Source organism: Corapipo altera, unplaced genomic scaffold (assembly GCF_003945725.1).
Source record: "Corapipo altera isolate COAL_440 unplaced genomic scaffold, ASM394572v1 112, whole genome shotgun sequence".
NCBI classification, from domain to species: Eukaryota; Metazoa; Chordata; class Aves; order Passeriformes; family Pipridae; genus Corapipo; species Corapipo altera.
In genome coordinates, this window is record NW_020884899.1 from 4,897,248 (window position 1) to 4,908,950 (window position 11,703).

The window sequence follows — 11,703 nt, forward strand, 5'->3', positions numbered from 1 at the left end:
GGTGCTAAGGTAGAAAAAGAAGAGAAAGATGACCTGGTGGAAGAGGGAGAAGGTAACACTGAGAGGAGAAAAGTATTTGTGGGTGGATGACTTGATGGATTTGGCTAACAATGGGTAAAAAGTGTTCCATTCAGAATTTTCTGTTTGCCTTAGAATAAGGAAAAGGCACAGTAAAGGGGCTCTTAAAGGACTTAACCTCCAAGTAAAGTTTCAAGGAATAGTGAATAGTCTCAGTTTCTCTAGACTAACGCTTAACTAACTGCAAAGCAAATCTTGAAAGCAAACTGACAGCCCTGTGAAATGTGTAAGTGATGGCTAGGCTGGTGGAGAATACTGAATGGATGTTCACTTGCATGCATCTGGGTTTATTGCACTAACCTCCAAATAACTTGAAGCACAAGTTGCCTCTGGTTATGCCTGTATTTTATTTTTAAACGGTGCTGAAAAAACAAGAATAGCTGAACACATAACAAAACAGTAAATTCAGTTTTGGTGGACGGAAGGAACTCCTCATTTGAGTCTTTCTGGTGGTCCATTGCTAGTGAGGGTTTAGTTGGCAAATCTAAACTTGATTTGCTGAAGGCTTATTGCTGCTCTCTAGTACAGCCTTCCAGCTGTCTAGCTTCTGCCCTTTGCTTCCCTGCTTTATCATAGCTGTTTTCAGGATTTTGGAGTAACCCAGCAAGACTTGCACCCTTTGCTGCAGTATTACTTTAGGCTGGTGCCTTGTATTGCACAAGTTAATTGATGAGCTGATAATTGCAACTTTGCTTGTCAGTAACTTGGCTTCACAGCACGTGCCTTACTTCAGGAGAGGCAGATGTTCAGACTGAATAATTCTGGACACTGAAAGAGTTTGTTTTGTTGAACACAGTGAACACTCAGTGGTGGAGCAGCAGCCTAACAAGGTGTCTGTGTGGAGAGAGTATGACTGAACATAAACTAAGAGTAGTTACCTGCTCATTGTCCTGTGAAAGCCTGATTATGTTCACATACTGCTGCTTTTTTTCCCCCAATTCTGCTAAGTGTGAGGACCTACTGAACATCCTGGCCTGGTGCTGTCATTGCAGACTCCTCCCACTAAAATTTTAACATCCCGACATCTCTTCTGTTTCACTTATGAACGAGGTGTCCTCATGTTGACAGGTTTGGCCCTGCCAGTGGTAGGTGTGTGCTTTTTGAGAGTTAGACTAATGAGTTCACAGGCTCTCTAGTCCCCACTCCATCAAGCTCCTGTTGTTCTGGAATTAGCCAGGGGTTGTGATACAGAAATTGTGTGACTTCAACATTCAGATCAGCCAATTCTCTGAAGTTACTAGCCATACTCCTTCACTGCACATTTTCCCCAAATGTTTTCTGCTGGCAGAATAGGTACTGTGATGCTCCTGCAGGGTGTCAGAAGTCAAATTAGTGCTACACAACAGGAGGTTCATTAATAACACTGTCACTTAAATCCCTGACATAAGGAACATGAACTCAGACTAATTTGTGTGCAGCTTGGCAGCTATCTTGCTGAAAATACTTGTTTTATGGAGGATGAAGTTCAGCAGCTGCCCAGTGTCTCCGGGGCTGCTCAGGGTCCCGTGGGTTCAGTGGGAGCTCACGGTGTATTTGTGAGAGCTAAATTCTGTGTGAGTTCCTGTTGTAGGTAGTAAGAAGTTTAAATGACAGACTACTTTAGTCAACAGTGCTGAACAGTTTCAGCAAGATGGCTGCTGCTGCTGAGGATTTAATGTACCTGTGCTCTTCTTGCATCACACCTCTAACCTGTCACTGGAAGGATGAGGGTTGGATGTAATATATTCTGCCTGACTCCATGTCAAGCAAGCACAGTAACAACAAGTGTTCTCATCCATCTACTTGCCTTGTAGAAACAGAAGAATCTGAGGAGGAGGATAAAGAAAATGATAAAGCTGAAGATGATAAGGAGAATGAATTGACAGTGGAAGACAAGGTGAGGTTGCTGAGCTCTGATACTGATCACAGGAGAGTGCAGTATTACCCTAAAAATCATGTTATAAAAGCTCACTTGTGTTTTATTTAGTCCTATGTAGGAAATTACTTTTGAAAGGCAGTATTGCCTAAGGAAGGGCCAGTGTTGCACCTAGTCCACATTGTGGGATCTTGCTCAGCTGTGTCTGTAAACTTGGGTTTGCTCAGCTGCTCTGAAACAAATTCTTGTGGTCTGCTGAGTAACGTGACCTGGTAGTGCAGGGGCAGTGCTGCAGCCTGGCACTAAAGCTGTGAGTTTATTCTCTGCTTGTTTTGTTCTTTCACTGTACATGTTGAATGCTTCTGCTCCAGTAAACTGTGATTAGCATGGGAATGGATTGAGAAATGTGGTGCTGCTCAAACCTGAGATGTACATTGATGTAGCAGTCAAAACAGCTGGAAAAATCTGAAGCCTCGTAATGTGAAACTAAGCATTCTAGATAACTGTCTTTAAATGATTATCTGTCCCTTTCTCAGACTACTCTAATAAAGTTCAAAGGTTCATTAAAAAAAAAAGATAGATCTAAATAGCACCTTAAATAAAATCTTCCTCTTGAGATAATATTGGTGCTTGGTGCCCTGATATTTCTGGGGAAAAAAAATTAATAAGGCTATATCAACAAACTGAGTTTATGTTCCACTGAATCATCTTTACTGCAGGCAAAGTCTTGATTGATGCAATAACCTCTTCTGCATATTATTGTTCTTCTTTTCCTTCCAGTGGTAAACTGTTTATCTCTCATGAACTTCTGGTCTTTACAGGAAAGCGAGGAGGATGAAATTGGAAATCTTGAGCTGGCCTGGGACATGCTGGAGTTGGCAAAAGTCATTTACAAGAGGTAAAGGCTTGAGTTTTAATTTGTATATATGCCAGAGAAACTCTGTAAACTGGAGGGTGGCATAACCAGTTAGTGAATGTGCCATATTCTGATCAGGACTTGGAAACTATTTTTTTTTTCTTGATTTAGACAAGAAACAAAAGAAGCTCAGCTCCATGCAGCTCAAGCTCATCTGAAGTTAGGAGAGGTTAGCATTGAATCTGGTAAGTAATGTTAATTCTGATGTGCAAAGTGTTCAGTTCCACTTTCTGACACTCTGTTTTGTACTTTGAAATGAGCAGAGGTGGGTTAAGGTTCTCAGAATGAAAACAAATTAGACTGATCATGGTGGTTGCAGCCATGTGAGAAGCTTTGGCATCAATGGATGAACTGAGTTGGTGCCTTAAATGGGATAGCTGTGCTTTTCCAGAGCAATGACAGAAAAATTTGAGTAAGAAATGTGTTGTCAGATCAAAATCAGTCATCTGTTCCACTTCCTGAAGTGACCAAACCTTGGCTATGAATTTAAAAGAGACTTATTGAAGCAGAGAGTCACTGAGCTTAATTAATAGGAGGTGCCAGTACCGTGCCATGTCAGAACATAAAGACTGCAAATGAAAAATGGTTGACTTAGGCTTTCCAAAATCCTCAGGTATAGTGAGGAAAGACTCTTGTGTTACATAGCAGAAAAAAGGAGTGGGAAGCAAGCCCCAGGCTTGTGCCTTCTAATGTTTCACCTGCCTTTCATTTAAAAACATAATTTAATCTTGTTAAATCCAAGTGTACTCCTTCTCAGGGGCAAGCACTGGAAATGATCCAACAGGTTTCTGGGCCAGGGCTACAAATCAAGGGCTGTCTTATGTCACTGGAGCACCTTCAGTGGAGAGCTCAGCAGGAGGGCAGCAGGGGACTGTCCTTGGGTTCAGATCCCTGGTGCAACTGGGACCTGTTACATTGAATTCATCGTAGCAGGTTGAACAGGAGGATTTAGTGCCTGGTTTGACTGTGCTGGAAGTAGACAAAACACTCATGAGATAACTTCAGGAACTGGACTAGACAGTCCCTGAGGGGGAGGCAGTGCTGTCAGAGCAGCGCGGCCCTGAGCGCGTTTGCGGACTGTGCGGGGCGTGACAGAACACAGAGGGCTTGGATTGTTTGGATGATTGGTGTCCTTAGTGAAGACCTTGTGGCTTTTCTCCTGTAGAAAACTACACACAGGCTATAGAGGAGTTCCAGGCCTGCCTGGCCCTGCAGCAGAAGTACCTGGAGGCTCACGACCGTCTGCTGGCCGAGAGCCACTACCAGCTGGCCCTGGCCTACCACTACAACAGCGACTTCGACGAGGCCGTCCTGCAGTTCAGCAAGTCCATGGAGGTCATCGACAAGAGGCTGGGTAAGTAAGTGGATTTCTAAAGCTCTATCAGAGTTTAGTCGAGGCAGAGCAGACTTTGTTTAACTGAGGTGTGCTCCTTGCCTGCCCTGCGGTGTTGGCTGGTCTGCAGGCGGTGGCAGACGGACCACACCCACGGCAGAATTGTGGAAACTGTGTGTGTGTGTTAGCAGATAGTTGACTCTGGATGTTGATAACTGGACAAGTTACTTTGTCTCAAGGTGTTTTGCCCTGATAACTGTTTCACCCCAGCAATACTGACTGAGAGAATAAAGCAAGCAGAAAGTGGGTCCCCTGAGGACGAGAAGGAGATTGAAGAGCTGAAGGGATTGCTTCCTGAAATTAAAGAAAAGATAGAAGATTCAAAGGAGTCTCAAAAGAGTGCAAGAGTAGCCGAGTTGGGACTGAAAGCAACTCTGGTGAGTGTGTCCTGTGGTTTCCTTTTGACCCAGCATTCTTCCAGTGGAACTTTAAGTAAATCAGTCATGGGAGGAGCTTGGACTTGATCAGGGGCTGGTGGTTGCTCACAGGTGTTACAGGCTGTGATTCTCAGAAGGAAACTGAGGCAACTGACATCTAAAGAAAGGATATTTAGTAAGTACCTTGACAATAATTGTTCCAAACTAAGTGGGAATTTGATAGGCTTCTATGGCATTTAATGTATCAGGGCTGGAAATGATGGGTCAGGCAAAAGTGGAGCAAATGTTGCCTGTCCTGTGTAGAAGTGCACAGTACAGTGCTGGGATTTGAAGGGGTTGGGCTTTCTGTCCCCTGCTAAGCTTGTTTGAATGGTCTGCACACAATCTGTTCACTGCTTCTTCTGCTTTTCTTAAGATTGGAACTACATCTGGCTTTGCACAAAGTGAAGACAGTGGTTCCGTTTCCACAGTAAGTTAATTTAAGATGGATGTTGTTAATTCCTGTCTGCTCTAAGGATTACTGGTTACAGTTGCTCATGTGTCAGTGTCTGTCTTGTAACAGATTCCAGTAAGAAAAGCATCTGATGGTGCATCTCAGTGTGTTACAGACATCTCTCACCTAGTCAGGAAAAAGGTGAGTCCAGAAATGACTTGTTGAACAAGCAGTTCGAGTACCACTGTCTTGCTCTTTGTAATTGGATTTCTTGTCTTAAAACTTTTTTTTTTTTAACTTAGTTGTATAATGGGAAAATACTTTAAAAGTAAGACCAGAAATAGTGCATGAAACTCCTTTCCACTGGGAGCCAATCAGTCTGGGAACCCTGACCTCCAGGAGACCATTCTTGGTGGTTCAGCACCAGCCTGACCATGGTGTAACTTCTGACCCCGTTGTGTGACTTCTGCAGGTGTTCTCTGAACAAGGGTTTCCTCTGCTGAGGACCCTCAAGAGCTGCAGGGTCACCTGCAGATCTCAAGGAGAAAGGGCAGGCAACCAACCAGGCTGGGCTGGGTTCCCTTCTTCCAAGAGGAAATGGAGACTTGGGCTTAATAAATAGCAAAGCCAGAGCGATGGTAATGATAGAATGGAGATGAGATGTTGAGCACTCTGTTCCTTTAAAGGTGTGTGTGTTCTCTGGAAGTGTTTGTTGATATAACTGAGAGTATCCCCTGTAGGAACTTTAGTTTTTATGTCGCCTGTGGCCATGGCACAGCCTGGCCTCTGTTCCATTGGCCTCTGTCAGTTCAGGTGTGCCTGGAGTGACTTGGAGCTGCTTTACACGGGTGATTTCAAGTGTTGTAGATGCCCTGAACCTACCCTGGAACTGTTACTGGGCTCAGTGGTTGCATTTCCTTGCCAGAGTGTAATCAAGGATAATTCAACACTAGAGATTCTGGCACCCAGTGTCTCACTGGAGATTGCTGTGGTTGAGACCTTTGGAGCCAGAGCCTCAGAGCTCTGTTAAACCCTGACACTGAGGTGTCTGTCCTGAGCCTGGCAAGCACAGCTTGGGTAGATAATGTGCAGTGACCTCTAATGCTAAGTTTTCTCAAAAATATTAAGACTTTAATTTGTGCTTAGTGAAGACTATAAACAATTTTGTCTTCAGAGGAAACCAGAGGAGGAGACTCATCAGGGAGACAATGAAGCCAAGAAATCTAAACCAGAACCGGCTGTCAATGGTGGTGGTGGGGATCCTGCCCCCAGTGGAAATGAGGTTGCAGAAAAAATGGAAGAGGAGGTGGGCAACTGAGCCAGGAGTCTGGGCTGTGCTCTTTATTTCATTTTTCCCCACTCTGTTCAGGGATGGTTCTTTTGCCTGGTAGATGTACTGGTTTTATTGCCTGCTGGCCTCCACAGGGCTTCCCAGATGGGATGAGGAATATTCCCAGTGGGCAGGGTGCATGTTGTACTGTGGTGCCTGACCCTGTGTGGGCTGGACAGACCCAACTGTGGAGCTTTGTCACCTCTGGGGTGGGACAGAGATGGGTTCTGGGAGTTTGAGCTGGGCTAAACTCCAGCACAGGGTCTTCCCCCAGTTTTTCATACTCCTGGGTTTTATTACCCACCCCTGGGCTGCACTTGTAAATGTCAGTGCTGTAGGGTGGTGTTGGGCTCTGGAGACAAGCAAAGCTCATGTAGTCAGTTAAATCTTCAAATTACAAAACCCTTGGGCTGCTGCATGAGTTGGTGCTGTAAGGCAGTGTCTTGGTTTTTTTAAAACAAACCCTTCTCTTCTCTTTTAGACAGAGAAAAGGCCACAAGCAGAATCAGGGGCTGCAGTTGAAAGCACAGTATGATAATTCTTTAACCTTGGACACTCCTCTCCTTACAAGGAAAATGGTTTTGTATATAGTGTATTTTTTCACTTTTTGGCAACTTTTGTATGACTTCAATAAAGATTGTAAGCAAATAGTCCCTTCCTCCTGTGCCAGGTTCCAGCCACTGCTCCTGGCTGTTCCCCTGGGGTGCAGGTCTCAGCCCTGGCCCAGTGCTGGGCTCTTGGTCCCTGGAGCTTCAGCATTTCCATCCACATCTGCCTCATGGGGCAGGAGAAGAGAGTGGGATTGGGCAGGCAGAGCTGGCTGCTTCAGGGGAAGAAGAAGAGCAGTGAATTTCTTTCACTGTGGTCTTGTCTGGGAGCAGTCTAGATGTGACATTTTTCCTTCTCCTGGGGCACCAGCTCTGTGGTCACAGGTTTGTAACATCCTGGACATTGCTGGATGTGTATTTTTAGCTCTGCCCCTCTGCAGGGAGAACTTGTGGAGATGGAGGCAGTGGTGGTTCCAGGCAGGGCCTGGCTGTCCCCTGGGGCAGCCAGTGTGCCTGTACATTCCAGGTGGGGATGGGAGCCTGCTCTGGGACACTCTGTGTGTATATACATAGAGAAAGGCCAAGAAGTGAAGAGCAATAGGCTGAAGCCATTTATTAAACACGTAGCACGTGGCCTGTGACTTAGGAAACCTGGTGCTGGGTTTTGCTGGGTTGCCAGGGCTGAGCTGTGCCTGCTCCTGGTCAGGCTGCTGGTGGGGATGTGCCTGATGGAACGAGCTGAGCCATAGGGAAAGGGAATGTGATTGTGCTTCTCTGCCTGTCCCCAAACCACCACTGTGAGCAGGACTGAACACTCATCTGGCTGTGGGCTCAGTCCTGGGGCACAAAGGGCAGCCTGAGGTGGAGGCTGAGCTGTGTAACTGCCTGCTGGCTTAGGGGTCAGCCTGATGCTGCCTGTCCTCTCCCTGCTGCCAAAATGCCCAGCAGGGATCCCAAATGCTTCCCCCTGCCCCAGCACTGGGTTCCTGGTACCAATTACACAGCCAGTCCCAAGCCCCATCTTGTTGAACTGAAGTTCAAACACAGGTTTTGCCATCCATTTATCACCCTAACAGTTAAAAAAGCCCCAATTTCCCACTCCAGGGTGGTGAGGGGATGCCAGGGCAGCGTGGCCCATTCCTGGCTCACCTTCGTGGAGGTTTGTGTTGTTCTGGGGGCTCCTGAGCAGGAGGAGGGTCCTCCAGGGCCACAAAGGGGCTGAGGGGGAGGCCGTGGGGCACAGGGGCTGTGGGGCTGCCTGGCCCCAGCGCTGGCCCAGGGGGCTCCTGGGAAATGAAAAAAGTGGTGTCAAGGGCAGGAGGGTCCTGACACTGTCCTGCTACAAGCACAGGCAGGAGCTGCCTGGCCATTCTGTCACAGCATTGGATGTGCAGAGCAAATTACACTCCTGCTCCCTCACTGGGAAGGGACTCACCTGCCCCAGGGGCCCTAATCCCCAGCTGCAGCCACGGCAGCTGTTCCCAAATCTTCCCAAGATTGTACCTCCACATCCGTAATCCTATCCCAATTGGAAGCCCTTCTCCCATCTCCCTTCTCCCCTCCCTGGAGAGATAGAAATCGCCTTGGGCCAAGGCTCTTACCATAAAAAGTTCTGGCACAGCCAGGGCTGGTGGCAGTGGGGGGGCCACAGTGGGTGGGAGGATGGGTGGGGGCAGCCGTGGCCCCGCCTGCTCCGCGTGGCATCGCAGCATCCCCACCTCTGCCCGGAGCTGGGCCAGCTCCTCCGAGTGCAGCTGGGCCGCCCTCGAGTCTGGGGACAGGAATTCCTTGCTGTGGGGTTTATGCTCCCCCAGCAACCCTTTCCCCGGCATCTCACTGGGCAAGTGTTCAGGATCTGGGGGGTCAGGAGACTTCCTTCTCAGTGCAGAGACCCCGCCCCGGGCTGTGCAGCTGCAGACCCCCCAGCTTCCCCATATTTCCATGAGTCATGTCCAGCCCAGAGGCTCCGATGCTGCAGCCCCAGAGGCAGCCAGGGGCTGTGGGGTGCAGATCGGGGACCCCCTTCCCCAGGACCCATCACCTACCAGCGTCAGCTCTCCTCTCCCTCCTGACCTTCAGCGCCAACACTTCATCTTCCAGACGCCAGTTTTCCAGCTCCACAGCCAACAGTGCCGCATCCAGACCCTGTGTGCCAGTGCCAGGGGGCTCTGCTGGCACAGCCGGGGGTGCCTCAGGTGCTGGCTGTGGAGTCACGGACCCTGCAGGGAGTCGGGGCTGGGGTTGGGCCTTACCCATCCTCCTGCCCCTGCGCAGCCCTGCAGTTCCTTTCTCCAGCACCGTGGCCTCCAGCTGGAGGTGGAGCAGCTGGTCCAGGATGGCCGGGTCGTGTCCCCCGGCGCGCAGGTAGGACAGTCGCAGTGCCCTGCCAGAGCCCCGGATCAGCCATTGCTGGGCTTGTTGGGACACTGCTGGATCTGCCATGGCCCACAGCCCCTCACCTGGCCTCGGCAGCGAGTGGCCCCAGGGGTGGCAGGAGGGTGTCGAGGTGGAGGGTGGCCCTGGGGAGGAAACGGGCAAATGGGAGGGCAAGGAGGCCAAAGGCTCCTTGATGGAGAGAACCCCACTGGGTTCTCTCCCAGAGGTGGTAGAGGTGGGGCTCACCTGTGCTGTGCCACTTGCACTTGTCTGAGCTGCTCCTTTGGGGCCTGCAGGATCTGGCCCAGCCCCAGCTCCCCCTGCTCGGGCTGGGGCCCCCCAGCCCCCAGTGCTGCCAGCTGCCGGCACAGCCCTGCGGGAAGGTGAGGGGACAGGGGGGCTCAGCAGGGCCCCCACAGCCCCACTCCCTGAGGGCTGCTGCACCCCACAAGTGCCCCCCATCACCCCTAAACCGCTGCCAGTGCCTACCTTCCCTCCGCTGCTCCAGCTGCTGGGTCCTGGCCTGGATCTCGGCCATTTGGCGTTTGTGGGCCTCCAGAAGCTCCTGTGGTGGCTGCTGCCGCCCCTGGGGCAGGACTGGCTGCTGGGGGGGCTCTCCCTGCTGCACAGGGGGTTCAACGGGCAGGAGGGGCTGGACCCCCACCAGCTGCGGGGTGTGGGGAGCCATCGGGGTGCTGGTGCCCACAGGGGCAGGGGGTTCACTGTACCTGCACTGTGGAACTCCTGGAAGTGGGGTCGGCCGTGCGGAGCAGGGCCCTCTCACGGGGGGTGAGCACGGCCCCCAGGGGAGCCCCCCGTGCCCACCCCGGTCTCTGCTGTCCCTGCACAGCAGCTGAGACCCCAGGGAGCTCAAGGTGATGGTGTGGCTCAGAGCCGTCCCCATACAGGGACACCCTGACCTCCTCACAGACACAAATAAGAAGGAAAGGGTGAAAAAAAATCCCCCCCACTTACTAATATACTTTTCTGCCTTTGGTAAAATAAACACCAAGGGCTGCCAGCGTGGTGCAGGGGTGGGAGGGCAGAGGTTTGCCCCCCCCAGCTCAGGCCAAGCTGGATCCAGCAATGCTGGCAGAGATGCTGTTTCCCAGCCCAGCACCTGTCCCTGTCCCCATCCCTCCTGCCCCTCCCAGTTCTGTGACAGACCCAGTTCCCCACTACCGAGGTGTCCTGTGGCCTCCCTGCCGTGCCCGGCGCCCCCTCCACAGGCAGAGGGTTCCCCCCATGGAGGCAGGAGCTGGCGGGCTCGGTGATCCCGAGGCACAGCTTGTCCTGGTGCGCCCGCAGGAGCTGCCGGGAGCTGAACGCCATGCGGCAGCGGGGGCACGGGAAGCTCCCCATGTCCGGCACCCTGGAAAGCAGAGCGGGTGGGGGTCACTGGGGGGGGCCCACCCTGCCAGGGAGAGGGCTGGGTGCGGGCACAGACCTGCCGGCGGCGGTGCTGGCGGTGTTTGGAGCCGCTGTTGCTATGCTGGACGCTGGGCAGGGCAGGGAGGGCGGTCGCACCCCCGGCCTCGGCCATTCCCACTGTTTACCACGGACACCGGAACGGGAAAAAAATGTCATTTGGGCACCAGAGCGATCCACAAAAATCAAGATGAGGGAGGTCCCGCAGAGCTCCCCCTCCCCTGGTTACAAAACCTTCGCTGCTCCGGGGTGTCCCGGGGGTGCTCCACAGGATTTGAGGAGGAAACTCTGCAGAGGTGAAACACCTCCTTCTGCCCCTTCTCCATGCCGCAGGTGTCCAGGCCCTGCCCTTGTTCCCAAAACAAGCTCCCCTCCTTCCATCCTTGCACCCACCTGTCCTTGCAGAGCACCCACGGGCTCTTCCCAAGGTGCTGCAGGTCCCCCCCGACCTCACCGACAGTGATCCCGGTCAGGGACTCCTCAGGAAAAAGCTACCAGGTGATGCACGGGGAGTTGCTCGATCAGGCTCACCCAGAGGCTGCCATTGACACTTCCAGAGTTTCATGGATACTTAAATCCACAGGAGGGTTAAGGCACAGAAGTCACTCTGGCACGGAACAAGGAGCTCCCAGCACACACACACAGGTCACGCTGGTCCCTCAGTCCAGGCAGGGATTCCTCAGCAATCCAGTTCCTCTCTTCCAAGTGGCTGTTAGCATGGATTTAAGGTGAAGGGGTTTTTAAACTTACCCCATTTCTCTCCAACAGTGCACACAACAGATCTGCATAATTTGATTTAAATGGATGTAGGAAGTTAAATTTTTTAAAAATGGTTGGACTTCTCCAGCCAAAAGCCATGTTTGATGTGATCGAAGCACAAGGACACTCAAAATGAATGAGACAAGCTGTAAAATGTCTGTCTTACAGGAGTCCCAGCATTTCCCCAAGCATTCCCAGGCAGACCCAGCC

General features: G+C 51.1%; 2 protein-coding genes across 3 annotated transcripts in view; one reads left to right on the forward strand and one right to left on the reverse strand.

The window, feature by feature from the left end:
* The window catches only part of NASP (nuclear autoantigenic sperm protein), an 11,503-nt gene extending 4,471 nt beyond the window's left edge, over nucleotides 1–7,032 (forward strand). Inside the window, exons 6-15 of one of the 2 annotated variants that reach the window (XM_027649096.1) lie at nucleotides 1–52; nucleotides 1,872–1,954; nucleotides 2,755–2,831; nucleotides 2,961–3,034; nucleotides 4,015–4,203; nucleotides 4,453–4,619; nucleotides 5,035–5,088; nucleotides 5,182–5,253; nucleotides 6,227–6,358; nucleotides 6,864–7,032. The exon at nucleotides 1–52 is cut by the window's left edge and continues 899 nt beyond it. In XM_027649096.1, the coding sequence (XP_027504897.1) occupies nucleotides 1–52; nucleotides 1,872–1,954; nucleotides 2,755–2,831; nucleotides 2,961–3,034; nucleotides 4,015–4,203; nucleotides 4,453–4,619; nucleotides 5,035–5,088; nucleotides 5,182–5,253; nucleotides 6,227–6,358; nucleotides 6,864–6,917 (954 nt within the window). In that variant the 3' untranslated portion in view covers nucleotides 6,918–7,032. The other variant, XM_027649097.1, reaches the window with a different exon arrangement.
* Nucleotides 7,033–7,528: 496 nt separating this feature from the next.
* Nucleotides 7,529–11,060, reverse strand: CCDC17 (coiled-coil domain containing 17). The gene is made up of 10 exons (XM_027648862.1): nucleotides 10,969–11,060; nucleotides 10,489–10,678; nucleotides 10,035–10,229; nucleotides 9,796–9,928; nucleotides 9,553–9,679; nucleotides 9,390–9,449; nucleotides 9,183–9,313; nucleotides 8,976–9,098; nucleotides 8,532–8,701; nucleotides 7,529–8,216 (listed from the first exon to the last, which is right to left on the reverse strand). Exons 1-10 carry the CDS (start codon nucleotides 11,058–11,060, stop codon nucleotides 8,076–8,078), a joined length of 1,362 nt encoding a protein of 453 aa, XP_027504663.1. The 3' UTR covers nucleotides 7,529–8,075.
* Between the last annotated feature and the right edge of the window lie 643 nt (nucleotides 11,061–11,703).

What these genes read in the sequence shown, in the direction of transcription:
- CCDC17 (XM_027648862.1), bottom strand. Translation starts at nt 11,060, where the DNA reads ATGGAGAAGGGGCAGAAGGAGGTGTTTCACCTCTGCAGAGTTTCCTCC. An exon ending in CCACTCGCTGCCGAGGCCAG is followed by an intron (nt 9,314 to 9,389) that starts GTGAGGGGCTGT and finishes GGGCTCTGGCAG; the next exon opens with GGCACTGCGACTGTCCTACC. An exon ending in GGAGAGGAGAGCTGACGCTG is followed by an intron (nt 8,702 to 8,975) that starts GTAGGTGATGGG and finishes TCCTGTCCCCAG; the next exon opens with ACTCGAGGGCGGCCCAGCTG.